This window comes from Pithys albifrons, chromosome 16, assembly GCF_047495875.1.
Source record: "Pithys albifrons albifrons isolate INPA30051 chromosome 16, PitAlb_v1, whole genome shotgun sequence".
NCBI classification, from domain to species: Eukaryota; Metazoa; Chordata; class Aves; order Passeriformes; family Thamnophilidae; genus Pithys; species Pithys albifrons.
Genome location: NC_092473.1, coordinates 591,106 through 607,199, shown reverse-complemented (window position 1 = coordinate 607,199; position 16,094 = coordinate 591,106). Strand labels below are relative to the sequence as shown.

General features: G+C 52.7%; 1 protein-coding gene across 1 annotated transcript in view; it reads right to left on the bottom strand.

Annotated features, from left to right (window-relative positions):
• Positions 1 to 49: 49 nt before the first annotated feature.
• Positions 50 to 16,094, bottom strand: part of WDR90 (WD repeat domain 90) — a 31,818-nt gene continuing 15,773 nt past the window's right edge. Inside the window, exons 21-42 of the mRNA XM_071571601.1 lie at positions 15,233 to 15,363; positions 14,706 to 14,867; positions 14,310 to 14,438; positions 13,700 to 13,833; positions 13,567 to 13,604; positions 13,005 to 13,124; positions 12,427 to 12,603; positions 11,349 to 11,449; positions 10,352 to 10,454; positions 9,620 to 9,741; positions 8,650 to 8,809; positions 7,357 to 7,547; positions 6,922 to 7,090; positions 6,285 to 6,396; positions 5,241 to 5,412; positions 4,391 to 4,513; positions 4,140 to 4,320; positions 3,585 to 3,715; positions 2,540 to 2,683; positions 1,350 to 1,466; positions 888 to 972; positions 50 to 300 (exon numbers count right to left, since the gene is read on the bottom strand). Coding sequence (XP_071427702.1) covers positions 143 to 300; positions 888 to 972; positions 1,350 to 1,466; positions 2,540 to 2,683; positions 3,585 to 3,715; positions 4,140 to 4,320; positions 4,391 to 4,513; positions 5,241 to 5,412; positions 6,285 to 6,396; positions 6,922 to 7,090; positions 7,357 to 7,547; positions 8,650 to 8,809; positions 9,620 to 9,741; positions 10,352 to 10,454; positions 11,349 to 11,449; positions 12,427 to 12,603; positions 13,005 to 13,124; positions 13,567 to 13,604; positions 13,700 to 13,833; positions 14,310 to 14,438; positions 14,706 to 14,867; positions 15,233 to 15,363 — 2,960 coding nt within the window. The 3' untranslated portion in view covers positions 50 to 142. The remainder of the gene's footprint in view (positions 301 to 887; positions 973 to 1,349; positions 1,467 to 2,539; positions 2,684 to 3,584; positions 3,716 to 4,139; positions 4,321 to 4,390; positions 4,514 to 5,240; positions 5,413 to 6,284; positions 6,397 to 6,921; positions 7,091 to 7,356; positions 7,548 to 8,649; positions 8,810 to 9,619; positions 9,742 to 10,351; positions 10,455 to 11,348; positions 11,450 to 12,426; positions 12,604 to 13,004; positions 13,125 to 13,566; positions 13,605 to 13,699; positions 13,834 to 14,309; positions 14,439 to 14,705; positions 14,868 to 15,232; positions 15,364 to 16,094) is intronic.

The following is a 16,094-nucleotide window of genomic DNA, read 5'->3' as shown; positions in this document are numbered from 1 at the left end:
GGGGCTCCACAGCGCCCCGTGCCGGGGGCAGCACGCCGAGGCCTCCGCGGTCGGTCTGTCCTTGGTTTATTAACAAAAACAAACGTAACGACAACAAAGGGCGAACGGGGCCGCGGAGCGCACCCTGGGGCCGTGCGGGCGCTCATCCCGCGCGCAGCTCCCACACGAACAGGGCGCTGTGCGAGGCCGAGAGCAGGTGGCGCCCGGACGGCGAGAAGCGGCACAGCTGGACGGAGTCGTCGTGGCCGACGTAGTCCTGCGGGGCCCCGGCCGGGCACGGCTGCAGCCGCAGGAGCCGCGCTGGGAGAGGAGCGTCAGGGCCGGGCCCGCGGCTCGGCCCGCCCCGGTCCCTCCCCACACCCCTCCACGGGGCTGTTCCTTGCCAGGACCAGCCCTCCCTGGCACTCACGGCCCCTCGTTCCGGCACAGCACTGCCAGGAGCGCCATTCCCGGGCACCCCCCAGGCCCCCTCCCCACTGCTGAGCCGGGAGTTGCCGCCCTCGGTGACCCCGGACCGGCAGATCCCGCTCCAGGAGCGATGTGCCCTTGCCAGGAGCAGGGTCGTGCCTGTCCCCGTGCCCTGGGCAGGGCCCTGCTGCCACCCCGGGCTGCAGCACACACGGCCGCAGAGACAACTGCCCGTAACTTCGGGCACTCGTTCCAGTGCCAAATCCGGCCCCTGGACACGCAGGACTGAGAGCACGCGTTTCCTTTCTGACTCAGGAGTCTCCTCGAGGTTTCTCCTTGCCCTGAACCCGTAGCTCCAGGGTTGGAGGGCATGGTGTGTGTGTATGTGTCTCATTTAACGGAATAAGGCCCCTCGTTTCCCCGCTCGCCGGAGAAGGGGAGCCCCTCCCCCGGAGGGCCCAGGCACCCCCAGCACTCACCACCGAAGCCGAGGGCCATGAAGGGCGCGGCTGGGGACAGGCTGAGCGCCGTGGCGAAGGCTGGCAGGGAGACCTTCCTGACCACCTGCATCCCCACAAGAGAAACACCAACACCTCACAAGGGGGAAGCCCAGAGCACTGCAGTGACAGTCGTTAGGAGGGTAATGTGCAGACTGAGGGTGGGTAACACCTCTGGAGCTTGGAAACCTGCCACAGGCGCCCAGGAGGTGGCTTAACAATGTGGAGAGTGCCACTGCTCCTGGAAGCACCTCCTTTCTCCGCAGTGGGATCAGGGACTGGCTGTGTGCAGCGACACAGCCTGAGGCAGGAGCAGGGCTCTGCCCCTCCTCCAGGAGTTTCCAAGATGAAAAGCTGTTCCTGAGCCCAGCTCAGCCCTGGGACAGGGGTTAACACACGGGGCAGCACTGCCTTCCCCACGGCCCTGGGGCAGGGCACAAGTACCTGTTTCTTGCGCAGACTGTAGAACAAGGCTTCCTCCTGCATCCCAAAGCCCACGTAGACCAGGGCACCGTGTTCCCAAGGGCAGAACGCGGCCAGGCTGGGAGGGAGATCCAGACCCTGGTGAGGGAAACCAAAGGCAAGAAATGGCTGGATTCTCCATCCTGAATGGGGGACAAAAGGACAGCATGGAGGGAACACCAGGGCTGTGGGTGCCTGAGCAGTGGGAAATTAATATAATAGAGGCTGTTTCCTCCCTCTTGCATTCCCATCTCATGGAAAGGAAGGAGAAACCACACCCAGCTATGGAAACCTGAAGCAAATTGTTTAATGTTGGAGGAGCAGGACACATGATGGTCCAAAAGGTTGAAATTCTACTGAGATATTTTTTCTGCAGAGGTTTTAAGGTGGGATTGGTTTATGCATTGGTTTAACACAAGAAAATAAGGCCCAGAAGACAGATCTTGAGTAGTGGATGCAAGAACAATCCTCACTATGGGGAGAGCTGTTGTGAGTTTCCTTCCAGAGGAAATCCAATCTTTTGGAAAGAGAAAGAAGAAACATTGACAGAACCCAGCTGCTCTGTGGACCCAAGCTGAGGCACTGCCTCTTGTGCCCCAAAAAGACCCAGCTGCCTTCTGCCTGCCAGTGTCACCTGGACCAAGGACCATCTCCATGTTCTCTCTGACACAGACCCTCCTCCCTTTCTAGCAGGTGTCCTGTTGCTCAAACTTCACCTGGGCTGGAGCCAGAGGTTCTGCCAAGCAGCACAGACACACACAGGGCTGACTACTTGGCTCTGTGAACCTGACAGGGTGCTCCTGTCTCAGAATATTCATGCTCCTCAGGAGTGTCAGAGCTAGCAGCATGCTCCTAATTAGCTCTCCCTCCTGCATGCTGTGCTCATGGCTGCCTGTGCTCTGGTTTGCTGGCACAGGGGTGTTAGCTCTTTGCACATGCTGTTTTGGGCTCCTCATGCTTAGAAGTCAGTGCTTGGGGCAGTTTGGCACTGCTACAATTCCTTTCCACACACAAAAAGTGTGTTAACAAGATACTCTGTGAGCAGAACTAAGAGAGATGACATTCCTAAGCATGCAATCTCTCTTTCAGAACTCTGTGCATCCCTCCTCCATCTCTGCTGGTGCCAAGCCCCATGCCAGGAGCAGGCAGGGGCTGACAGGTGCCAGGCTCACCTCGGGATCGGCCAGAGCTGGGAAGCTGAGCCAGTCGAGGAGCTCACACTTGTTCTTGAGCCAGTCGGAGACCCAGATGCTGACCCGCCGATCCGAGCTCGTGGCCAGCCAGAGCTCACCCCCTTCCACCCCGAAGTCGTGGTACTACGGAACAGAAACACAGCACTGACTCTGGAGGCACAGGGGCTGGAAAGGAAGGGGACACTAGAGAGTGGGGTTGGAACTCCCGGGAACATGGATCTTGTGTTTAGGGGATCAACACCAGGATTAACCTCCATTTGTGGCTGCCCCATCCTTGGAAGTGTCCAAGGCTGGGTTGGACAGGGCTTGAAGCAACCTGGTCTAGTGGAACAGGATGATCTTTAAGGTCCCTTCCAACTTAAACCCTAGCCTGAATGACACAGTTCTTTTCCCTGGAACAGCCTCTGGATCCACACATCTCCCAGGGGAATTCTTTCCAATACCATGTGTCCCCTAACAATGTTCTTCACCTTAAACCAAGGAGGATCTCCATCTAAATTACCAGGGAATACAGCCTTACAGCGTGGTTGATTTCAGAGCTTGAAAACTTAGGGAAAATCCCACTTCTGCACAAAGGAAAAAGATTCTTCATGAAGACGAGGACAAAGGAGGTGCTAAAACCATCCCATTGCTGCACAACCAAGTCTTCCCAGCTCCACAGAGAAATGGTACAGGTGGCCAGGCTGCCCAGGAGCCTTTCTTGGGGGGCACAGGGATTGCAAGCTCACAGCATGGGCTGCTTTCAGGGGTGTTGCTCTCTGGGGCACAGGCCCACATCACATCTGTGTGTCAGCAACTGCCACCAAAAGTCTCCCCTGCCCCCAGGCACAGCCTTGCTCAGGTTGTACCTGTAATGCCTGCAGCTTTACTCCTCTGGATATATCCCTGGAAAAACTGATCAGAAGTTACTTGTGGGGACAGGGGCCCAAAGAGGAAAAGCAAGGGACCAGGAAACAAACTTGCTGACCATGCTGCTTCCCACGGCTGTGCAGGGACACACAGGGACTCAGTCCTGTGGTCTCACCTGCTTCCTGGTGCACTGGAGAGCGGTGATGGGGGAGCCTTTGTGGTCAGCCAGGACATGGACAGTCATTCCAGTACGGGGGCTGCTCACAGCCACCAGCCCATCCTTGCCCCCTGATAGGATCATTTCTCCTGTGGGCATAGGACAGAAAAGAATGAGACACTTGAGATGAAGAGCCAAGAGGCAAAAGGTCAAGGATCATGGGATACCAGTGTCCTGAAACACTGTGAAAGACTGAGAACATCCCAGTCAAGGGCTGGGTAAGATGAGATGTCTCAGATGCCCATTAAACCTTCATGCTGAAGAAGAGTCACAGGAGATCATAAGCAGGAGAGCACATTCCAATTTCCAATACACCTCCCATCTCCTGTTTACCATGTACTCAGTTGGCAGAGCCATCAAAACTCACTGAGACAAGTTGTGTGGCTCTCCCTGGCCCCAGGGCTTTGGGCAGGTGGCCAGCACACAGAGCAGCTGGAGGTCAGGGTAACCCAGGCAGCACCAAGCAAGTTCCCAGAGGCTACATGTCCCTGCTGTGACCCTGGGCAGCCTCACCATCCGTGGAGTAGGTGATTGCTGTCAGTGCAGCATTGTGGGGGTGCATTTTCAGCTCCATCTCTGTCCTGGAAATGCTGAACACACGGATGGTGCCATCACTGTATCCTGCCACCACCTGCTGGCTCTCAGTCCCCCACACACCGACAGGACGAGGCTTCCAGGCCAGGCACTGGCAACTCTGTGAAGGAACCAGAGATGACACAGTGGACTCTTCCCTCTGCCAAGGCTGATGTACCACAAACACTTACCTGGTTGAGCACCTGGAACTGGACCACCAGCTCTGTGCTGCCCAGAGCCCAGATCCTCACGCTGCCATCCTCCCCACACGTGGCACAGTGAGTCTCGTCAGGACTGAAGCACACATCGGTCACCTGCACCAGGAACAAGGTGGGCAGCTGGGGCCCCACAGGTGCCACAGCCCAGAGCACATCAATCCCTTTATGCTTCTTATCCCCCAGGACTCTGCTCATGGGAGATATCAGGTGAGATGGAACATTAAGCAAAGTGGGTGCTCTGTTTTTGGCTTAAATTGTCGGCTGATAGGACAAGAGGAAATGGCCTCAAGTTGCACCAGGGAAGGTTTAGATTGGATATGAGGAAGAATTTCTTCACAAAAAGCATTGTAAAGCATTGGCACAGGGCTCCCAGGGCAGTGGTGGAGTCACCATCCTTAGAAGTGTTGAAAAGATGTATGGATGTAGCACTTGGGGACATGGTTCAATGGTGAACAAGGCGGTGGTGCTGGGCTGACGGTTGGACTTGATGATCATAGAGGTCTTTTACAACCTTAACAATTCTATGATTCTAGGACAGCTGGGCTTGTCAGGGAAAATAGGAAACCCAAACCCAAAGGAGTTAATAAACCTAAACAAAAGGGGTTACAAACCTAAACCCAAAGGAGTTAACTAACCAAACCCCAGAAGGGTTAACAAACCTAACCCAAAGGGGTTAACAAACCTAACCCCAGAGGCAGAACCAGGCACTGTGCACCACAGGTCAATGTAAAATACCTTCTCCTCTACAATTTGAATCTCTTTCCTGTAGCATAAAGATACTCCAAAACAACAGCAAAGTTCAAAGCTGGCTGACCCCTCTGACCTTGTTCTTGTGGCCGCTGATGAGCCGGATGCTGGTGCTCTCCAGCCAGTTGATGTACCATAGGGTTCCTGCTGTGGTGCCTACAATGCCCATCTCAAGGGAGTCGTCAAAGGCTGCGCTGACAATCGTCCCATCCAGGGTGATCTCATGTTCCAGCAGGACCGAGCTGGACCTGGAGCAAAGGAGGACGGGAGAAGGACTGGCTCAGATGTTGGAACAGCCACTCTGCCTCCTTTCAATGAAATTTCTTAGTGAGCCCATTTCAATGAGGGGCTCCCATCCATGTATCAGTACTCTCATTGCACTGGGAGAGCTGGGGGAGTTCAGCCTGGAGAAGAAAAGACTCCAGGGAGACCTCAGAACCCCTTCCAGTGCCCAAAGGGGCTCCAAGATAGCTGGAGAAGGACTTTGGACAAAGACCTGGAGCAACAGGACAAGGGCAAATGGCTTCCCACTGCCAGAGGGCAGGGTTAGATGGCATATTGGGATAGAATTCTTCCCTGTGAGGGTGGGCAGGCCCTGGCACAGGTTGGGTAGAGAAGCTTTGGCTGCCCCATCCCTGGAAGTGTCCAAGGCCAGGCTGGATGGGACTTGGAGGAACCTGTGATAGTGGAAGGTGTCCCTGCCCATGGCAAGGGGGTTGAAATGGGATGGTCTTGAAGGTTCCTTCTAACCCAAATCATTCCATGATTCTATGATTTGCACTGCAACCATGTTTTATAGGGAAAAAAGAAAATAAGGCATGCATTAGCATAGAAAAGAAACAAAGGCAATGTACTTTCCCTTATTTTCCTAAAGGAATTCTGACCAACCATCAACACAAACTTCAGGTATGATAAACTCCACCCACTTCCATTATTAAGAGGGTTCAGCTACCTCTGGCAAAAATTCAGTCAAAAGATCCAGAGAGAAAGAATCAGCAGCCACAGGATGGAGAGGAAAAGCTAAGGATGAAGAGCATAGGAGCAAGGTGGTGTCTGTCTGTGAAGAATCACCTCTCAAACAGGTCCTGGGAGCTGTTAGGTGAGGACTGTGACCTCCTACCTGGCGCGGGGCCCCTTCAGCCTCAGCTCCTGCACGGTGCCCACTGCCCACAGGCGGATGCGCTTCGTGTTGCTGCCACTCACCAGCCTGTTGTGCCGACACAGCAGCACACCTGGGAGGCACAAGGGAATGTGGGCACCCATGAACATCCACTGCTCTCAGACATCACCCCAAGTGTGCTTCTGACAGCCAGGCTACTGATGCACTTGGGCAGGAAAGTGGGGGGTTCTACGTCCCAATACCCAGCGTTTTTACAGACTAGGATTCTGTAGGGGCTTTGGAGAAGGCTGCACAGGGCTGTGGTGGAATCACTGTCCTTGGAAGTGTTCAAAAAGTGTGTGGATATGGTGTTTAGGGACACGGTTTTGTGGTGGACCAGGAAGTGCTGGGTTAATGGTTGGACTCGACAATCTTAGAGACCTTTTTCAACCTTAATGATTCTGTGATTGGATGAGATGAAACACCCGGAGAACCCAGGACCCCAAGGAAACCCAGGTCACAGATCCATTGCCACCCCACACATCTTGCATCTGACACAGAAATCTGATTTTCCAAGCACAGATGAAAGCAGAGGTGTGCAGGCCCATAGCTCTTCTTTCCCAACCCATTCCCCAGTCTCCCTGACTCCTGCACCCACCGATCTCGCCCTCGTCAGCCTCCCACATCATGAAGCAGCAGTTGGTCTCAGTGTCCCACACACAGATCTGGCCTGAGTTGGTCCCGCTATAAAGAAGAGTGTCGGCACCGTAACAGAGAGATGTGAGTTCCACCAGCCCCAGCACGTCTGGGGCAGGGGCCTGATGAACCTGCCAGGGCAAAAACCCCCAGGAATGTCATAAAAACGGTTCTTGCCTACATCAGGAAAGAAACCCCTCCTCCTCCCCTCAATTTATGCAGTTAATGCCTCAAATGCAACCAGACACCCCTCATGTACAGCCAGAATCACCTCACTAGGAGAAATCCTCAGCTCTCACAGAGTTGTGGGAGCAGAGCCTCCATTGCCTTCACAGGGGCTTGGAAAAGAAGTCAGAGATGCTGAAAATAAATTTTGAAAGGTAAAATGGAGGTTTACCTTGAGGTTGACAGCAGCTCCCTGCTGCTTCAGCAGCCAAAACATTACAGCTCCCCTCCCCACACAGGCCAGGGCTTGGTGAGACAGAGGGCTAAAAGCCACGTCATGGACTGGCTCCGAGACACAAGTGGACAGCAGGAGTTGGTAAGTGTAGGTGTTCCATAGAGCAATGGTCTGGTCACTGTAGTCCCCTAGGGTAGAGCAATAAAACAGGAGGAAGAATTCTGCAGCATCAGGATACTCTAAAGCACCCACACTTCACACACACATTATCAGCTGTGTCACTCTCTCATCCAGCTGTTTGGAGACAGCTGTCCCAAACACCGCTCCAGGCATGGACACAACTCCTTTTGTCCTCAGCAAAAGCTGCATGCCCCGACAGATCCTCAGCTGAGTTAAGGACAAACAGAACCGGCCCAGCGCTTATGCAGGAGGTTGTAGCAGACCTGTCCTGGCAGTGGGGTGTGCAGCTGGTTGCTGGGATTCTGACAGGCACAGCAGCCTTTCTGCTGCTTCTACATCCTCAGGAGTCACTACACAACCACACAAACCTTCAGTGCACTCAGGGCTAACTAGGTCTTGAAAAAGAAAGGGATGTCACCTTTGCCAAGGTCACAGGTGAGGTGGGAGCTGACCTCAGTGGAAGCCTCTGTAGGCTGGGTGGGAGCAGAAGGCACTGGCCTCAGTGATGGCAAAATTCCCCAGCTCCCAGACAACTCCAGAGGACAGCACTCTCTCACTGCCTTTCTCAGGCTCCATAAGCCCAGTGCTGCTCCATGGAGAGCACAAAGCTCTCTTTCTCTCCAGCAAAGCCTGCTTTTTTTCCAAGAGCAGGATCACCAGCCCGGAGCAAGCATATTGCCTACTCCACAGGTCCCCCCTCAGGCAAAACAAGGGCTTAGTAATTGCATGTTGTCCTTTAAGTGTCCCCTGCCTAAACAAAAACAGACAGCTTGAGTGTCCATCTTGTGCTGGCATGGCTGCCTGGCAGGAGGCTCACAGTTGGAAGCCTGGCTACTTCTATCCATTTCCACCTAAGCAGCAATAACAAGTCCGGAGGAAGGTTTTTCCCTTTGGACACTAAATATAGTAACCACAAACTATTTGGATGGAGTTTAAGAAGCACTAGTGAGGCAGAAGAAAGGTGTAAGTGCTGCATTACTTGCTGTCCCAAGGATATCATGCAACAGCTTCATACCCATGAGACTGGTAAACACTCGGCAGGCATTTAGCACTTCCAGCACCTTCCTGCCATGAGCTGTCTGCTCCACCTAGTGTTACAGGTGTGCTCACCTATGGTGACAAGGAATCTATCATCCTGAGAGAATGCCATTGCTTGTATTTGTGTCTCATGATGGAAGAGCTCTGCTGTGCAGGCCCCATCCTGGATGCTCCAGATGCAGATCTGACAGTGGGAGTCTCCATCCTTCTTCCCTGAGGCAGAGGCAAGAACCTAACAGAACAATGTGTTGTCACTGAGACCTTGGTAAGTAATTAGAGAATGTTCATTAACTAGTCTTAGCAATATTACTCCCAAGTAAAAGTGATGTAGTTGGCAGATGGAGAATTCCATGAGAGCAACCATTCAGCTGGCAGCAGGAGGGAATGGTGGGATCACCCACAGGAAGGGAGCAGCCTTTACAGAATCACAGAATCACTGAGGTTGGAAAAGACCTCCAAGACCATTGAGTCAACCCCGTGCCAGATCCCCACCTTGTCATCCAGCCCAGAGTATGGAGTGCCACGTTCAGTCATTCCTTAAATACCTACAGGGATGGGGACTCCACACTGCACTGGGCAGCCCCTTCTAATACCTCACCACCTTTTCTGTGAAGTTCTTCCTGATGTCCAACCTGAACCTCCCCTGGCACAGCTTGAGGCTGTTTCCTCTCATCCTGTCCCTTGTTCCCTGGGAGCAGAGCTCAAATCCCACCTGGCTCCCCTCTCCTGTCAGGATGTTGCAGAAAGTCCCACATAAGCCCCAGGCTGAGCCCCCCCCAGTTCCCTCAGACTCTCATCACATTTGTGCTCCAGTCCCTTCCCCAGCTCTGTTCCCATCTCTGAACACACTCCAGCCCCTCCCCGAGGTGAAACACTGCCACACCGAGCCAGCATAATGGATAATAAGGCTCCAAGATAATTTCCACAGCCTCCAGGCAGCAGGAAGAACAGACAAATGGGATTTTAGTCTGAGACATCCATTTAGCCCAAAGTGACAAGGACAAGCCCCAGCCCAGGGCAGCAGCAGCCTCTTCTCTCCAACCTGGGCGTCGTGGCTGAGGGCCAGGGTGGAGATCTCCTCGGCATGGCCCAGCCAGTGGTTCTGGGACCCTGAGTGCAGGTCTTCGACCACAATGACGCAGCCACAGGAGTAGGCGAAGAAGCCTAGCAGAGGAGGAGATGGGATGTTTTCATGGAAAGGCTGTACATCCAGCCTCCAGCACAACCTACATGGAAAATTCTATGATTCATTAATACGTAAAAGCTGACTCTTCTCTGCGGCTTATCAGCATCAGGTTGGGAGTGGGGTAAGATCTCACATTCCCTAACCTGAGTAAAGCAAAGCTGTTGGGCATCACTCCAGCTGGAGAAAGGGCACAGGATGGGCTTTGTGAGCTTCCCTCCTGCTCTCTCCACTCAGTAAGCGAAGCCCAAGTCTGTCCCACCAACTAACGCTCAGCAACAATGAAGAGTTACTGGATTTAACCAACACAAAATCCCTGTGTTCAAGTAAAGATCCCAACCCAATGGCCAAAAGATCATAACTTTGTTCAGTACACACTGCTAGAATCATGGAATAGAATTCCAGAATGGTTTGGGTTAAAGGGACCTTAAACCTTATCTCATCCAACACCCTGCCATGGGCAGGGACAACTTCCACTATTCCAGGTTGCTCCAAGCCCCGTCCAACTTGGCCTGGAACGCTTCCAGGGATGGGGCAGCCACAACCATTCTGGGCAACATCTTTCACCCCTCCAGAGCATTTCCAGCGTACCTGTATCCGGGTTCCACACCATATTCCCTCTGCCATTCCCATTGTAGCCGATCACTGCTTTCAGCCGCAAGATCTCGCTGCCCGCTGGAGGGGACGAGAAGCTCTGCAAGAAAAACAGACACTGGCTTAAAATAAGCTCTAGAAGGATGGTCTGGGCAAGTGCATCAGCACCCACATAGGAAAAAGTGAGTGTGCAAACACACAAACATCCTCACACACATCCCACACAAATTCATGCCAATGCTCACACATTTACGTAACCGATGAATCCTGAAGGGCACAATTCTATGTACAAAAGAGACACTGCCCCAACACAGCCCAGCACAGATGCTTTCAGATGGGGCACAGAACAGGCTGGCAGCAAGTGCCCAGCCAAGGAGCAGCTGCTAATCCCACTGGGAAAGAGTTCCAGGGGTTTTGCCAGCTTGGGGATGTAGGTATTTCAACAGGAAGAAAACTGGGAGAAAAAATGCTGACAGGCTGGGGGGACAGAGGAGAGAACTGGGAGTGCAAGCTGGACGTAGCTTTACTCCCAGTGCTAACAGCAGAGCTTAGGGAAAGGCTGAGCTAAGTTTGTTTTATTACTGCTGTGTTTGTTAACAGAGCAAGAGCTGTGCCATGTCTCTCCTCACTACACTCCATGGATTTGCCTTCCTCAGCCTGCTCTGCCAACGCAGCTGCTCACAAATACGATGAATCACTCCATTGCTCACTCGTCTTTCACTCTCAATAGCACACATCATTCTCATTCCTTTTGAATAAAAAAGTATGCATATAAGGGGAACAGAAAAAGAATTGAGCACAACTCACTTTTTACTAGTCTGGGGAGAGCTGCATGCAGAGAACTGGGAACTAACATTAGGATTTCTCACTGAACATCAGCCCAGGGGGATGTTTTCCAAATTGCTCTCAGAGAACAAATTGGAAACAATTTGGAAAACATCAGCCCCAAAATGCCTGCTCTTTACCAGGTAGCCAGCCCTGGCACAACTCTCACCTGGGGGAGCACCGATGCCTTGAAGCGAGGAGTGAAATGCCGGTAGGAATCTGGGCGGATGGAGCACGGGGACTTGGAAGTTTTGCTTCCCTTCCTGGCTTCTGCCACACAAAGAAAATGGTACCTATGGGATGCTGCTCTGGCAGTGGTTTGGGAGCAGCACCCAGGCAGTGGCTTGCTGTCCATTCAGGGGCAGTGTATGTGTGTGGACATGCACAAGGCAAAAAAATCAGACTGCAGTGTCACACACAGAATATCCTGAGTCAGAAAGGACCCACAAGGATCATCAAGTCCCACTACTAGCCCTGCCCAGGACACCCCAACAATCCCACCCTGTCCCCGAGAATGTTGTCCAAACACTCCTGGAGCTCTGGCAGCCTTGGGGCCGTGCCCACTGCCCTGGGAAGCCTGTTCAGTGCCCTCTCTGGGGGAAGAACCATTCCTGAATATCCTACCTAACCCTGCCCTGACACAGCTCCAGCCATTCCCTACACTGCAAACAGCCTAAGGACTCCCACACCACATGCTCTGGGTATCACTGTGAAACCACAGCTACAAAGAGAACTTTAGAGGAGCATCGGAGGCACAGTTTCATGCTGTAGCTTTTCCACCAGGTCCTGCTGGGACTGAGCCCTGGCAGCTGCTGCTCCTGGCAGGTCGCCGAGCTCCACTGCAGCTCTGAGGCTGTGCAGCTATTAATAGAGACATTGGGAGCTTTAATTGCAGCTGGATTTAATGGAATGGGCCACTTGGAGATGATACTGGCTCCAAGCTGAAGAGAGGCTCCTGGTGTGCCTAGAAGCAGCAGCAGGGAAAGAGCCAGGAAAACGAGCGGTTTTGGGGCCCTGCGTGAGCTTCCCTCAGTACTGACCTCCCTTGGTAGGTCATGCCCGGGGGAAAAGCCCTGAGGAATATGGTGCTGCCCTTCAGCTCACAACTCAGAGCATGTGTCTGGGTCTCTTGGACCATATTAATGCCAATCTTCCTTCATTTTTTTGGCACAGACCAAGCTGCCATGCAGTCCTGTGCACAAGGAAGGAGCCAAGATCTGTACAAGCTGGGAATACCCCTGATTTACCGTTTGTTGATTTTTCAGGAGATCTTGGGCTCTCCTGCCTCACTTTGGGCCTCACAGCAAACTCCTTGTTCCTGTCTGATTCCACCACAAGGGCTGAGGCATCTTTGTCTCCATTTGCCACCATCCTGCTGCCTGGCAGATCTGCTTCCTCCTCTTTGTCTGACTCGGAGAAACTACCTGAAGAGAAAAATCAGCAGGAGGATGGAGCCATCTCTGGCCCTCAGGACCACTTCACAGGTGGCCAGCCCTTTGATTTCTGGCTGTGTCATTCCTCTGCTCTGTGGAACAGTCCAGCTGTTAGGGTGGAAGGCAAAGCAGACAATTCCTACTGGGAATGGCCAACAGGGTGTTTACCACAGCCCTCAGAGAAGCTGTGGCAGCAGCCCAGTGTGTGAAGGAGAGCAGAGGATAAAGTGGTGGTGAAGCCCAGCACCTGTGGGCTTTGTCCAGCTTTGGTCTGTCAGTCTGCTGGAAGGGATCACGGGAAGGGATGGCTCCAAGGATGCCGCTAAACTAGGCACAGAGTTTTTCCTAAAACTAGGCCAATCTTCCCCTTTCCTGCGAACAGTTCCTCTTACCTTGACATCCTGCTTGGTGGACAGAGCTGATATCCAAACACGGGGGTGAGGACAATAATGGCAGAGGCACTGTCTGCCGAGGGGTCTCGGAGACATCCTTTGGCTTCTCAGAGCTGCTTTCTGGGAAAAGGAAAGGCTTTGGGTAACTTCCTTCACCCCTTAGCTCTCTCATCCTCCTGAACTGATGGAGATGCCTCCAAGCTCATTTCTCCTGCTGCTTCCTACACAGGAGAAGCCACTTCTCTGTCCTTCAAGAAAGAGAGGGACAGAGAGAGAGCGGGACAATAAGGGAGAAAGAAGACAGAGGAGATGGAGGCAGAGAAAGACAGAAGACAAAAGCTGAAAGACCTATCAGAAAACCCAGAGTGGCTGTGCTCAGAACATCCCAACCCAGGCAGATTGAGAGGTGCTGATTAATTTGAAATTGTCCTTCAGGGCTAATTAGCTGTTTGGCCCCCAGTAGCTGACTCCTTGAGGGAAGGAACCAAACCTCACAATCCCTATCTTCTGAAAGAGCTGCCAGCCTGCCAACCAGCATAACTTGTGGGACAAGCAAACTCACCTGGTCCTGGCAGCAGAGCAGACGTGGGGGAACAAGCCCTGGAAAGGTGAGGATATTGGTGTTACACCAAGCATGGATGGTGCTGGGGGAAAATGGGAAGCAGGGAAGGCAGTGCCCAGCACCATGCACCTACCTGGCTGGGGGTGACCTTGCTTGAACTGGAGCTAGGAAATCCCAGAGGAAGATGGCATCTCCAACACTGATGATGTGCTGTTGGTCCGGGGTGAAGGCGACCTGGCGCACAGGCTCCGAGTGGCCGATGTACACCTGGGAGAGCACAGCTTGAACCTCCTCATCCCCACACCTGTTCTGTCAGGGTGGGGTTACTCCACTCCCTGTCCTGCACAGCCAGTGTCTACAGGCCTCAGCAGAAGATCCAAACACACTACTCACAGCTGATCAATCCAGGGCCAACTTTCAACACACTCATCTGGGGAAGGGAGCAAAGGCTGAAGAGTCCAAAGTCTTATCCTACCCCTGAAGCTCTGGGCAAGCCTTTTTTACTCCATGTGGCCCTCTCCCTAACACAGAGGTATCACCCACCTCTGTCCTTCATAGAGGGTGCTTTGGCAGCCCCAGCCTGTGCCCAGTGCCAGGCACTATTACAATGTGGGAACAGGGCTGCATTTCTCTACTGGGCAAACTGGGACTGGGGCCAAGTCACACAGAGAAGATTTGCTGCTCTTTCCGCCAGGGATTCAGAAATGAAGCACCAACCCCTTTCCTCCCTCTGTGGGCACTACCTGGAAGTTGATATCGAAGCGCATCTGATAGTCCCACACTTTGATAACCTTGTCACCAGCAGTGAGCAGGTACTGGCCATCCCTGCTCAGTGCCAAGGAAGAACAGGTCAGCTTGTGCACAGGGGACACCTAAGGACAAGAGAAGGCACCAGCAGCTTTAACTGAGCTAGTTCATGTCGTTATTTACACTTCAGTAAAGGAACAGGGGTGAGACAGCACAGAAAACAAGGACAGACTGATGCTCACCCTGAGCACAAGCACACCAGGATGACTACAGGCTTCCTAGTCATATTTCTTTGAAACTCCAAGATAAGCTTTTCTCTCATTTAACCTCCCACAGGGAAATGAAGTGCCCAAACCCCACGAGAGCTCAGTGGATGAACTTCAGTGTCCTACCTCTCGCACCAGTCGTCCCGTTTTCGTATCAAGCACAAGGATTTTATTGGAAGAAGTGGATACCAGGAGCTCTCCTCCAGGCACAGGAGCAAAGCAGACCCTCACTGCAGAATCCAGGACAGTGCTGTGCAAGCCAAGGATGCTGATGTCCACCCTCAGCAGCTATGGAGCAAGATGCTACTGAACAAACAGTGCAGGAGCCTCAGGATTGCTTACATGCTCCTAATACGAGGCTACAGAGCCCCCCTTCCCACCTAATGAGGGGCTGCAGATGCAGGCAATGCCCAGGAGAGCAGCTCATAGAGAGAGACAGTCCTCTCCAAATTACCTTTCTAGAGGGAATGAATTGAGAGAAGAAACCTTGTTATTTCTAAGAATGGAAAACAAACCTCACTGTAAACTCCCAGTTCTGAAGGGAAGGTCCTCTCCAACAGTGCTGGTCCCCAATGCCCTGATCCACCCCCCTGATGCAGCCTATGGAATTTGCTTTCCCCAGCCTCCCCAGGAAGGAGGGGAGCCCTTGGTACCTCATTGAGAGAACAGGCTTCCATCACAGTCACCACGTACTTGCAGGGCCCCACAAAGGCCAGCAGGTGGCTGTCCCCACTGACCACCAGGGCATCCCGACTGCTCCCAGCATCCTGGGCCACCACATTGCCTGGGAACACAGCAAGAGGAAGAGTGAAGAGAGGAGCAAAGCCCACCCTCACTCTGATGGTGCTGCTGAGCAGCAGCTGCAGCATCTCCTGCCTCTGAACCAGCTTTGGGTTAATGCTCTGCCCTGAGAAAGAAGCAACCCGTGTTATAGGAGATGCTACAAATTTCATCCCCACACCCAAAGTGTGCAGTGAACATCTAAAACACAAGGTTTAGATTCACAGCTTGTTGCCTAACTGAATGTATGATGTTTTCAGGGAGAGTAGAACAAAGTCAAGGGAATAAAATTGACTTTAGAGCTCATTTTTTTAATGCTGCAAGGAGCTATTAATGTGAAATTTCAGCTGCAGCCTGGGTGACTGAACCCTAAGCAGAATGAGGTCAGTACTGAACCCCACCACACTGATTTCAGTCTAGAGGACAGAGACCCAAAGGTCTGAAAATAACTGAAATCACTGCAATTCTCTGTATTTATTCCACTTCTAAAATTCCACTCTCTGTCCTTGGAACGTGACCAGGCAGTGACACAGTTTCAGAGCAGTCAACACATGAAGGTCCAGCTGCAGCACTGACACCAAACTTGTGTAATTTTGGGCAAATTGTCTGATCTCTCTGAGCCCCTGTTCCTTTTCCTGTACAATTCTTGGGGCAGGATCCTCCTCTTTATATAATATTGCCATATTGTATAAAAAGCAGAGCTCCCTTTCCCTGCCCAAACTTGTGATGTCACAG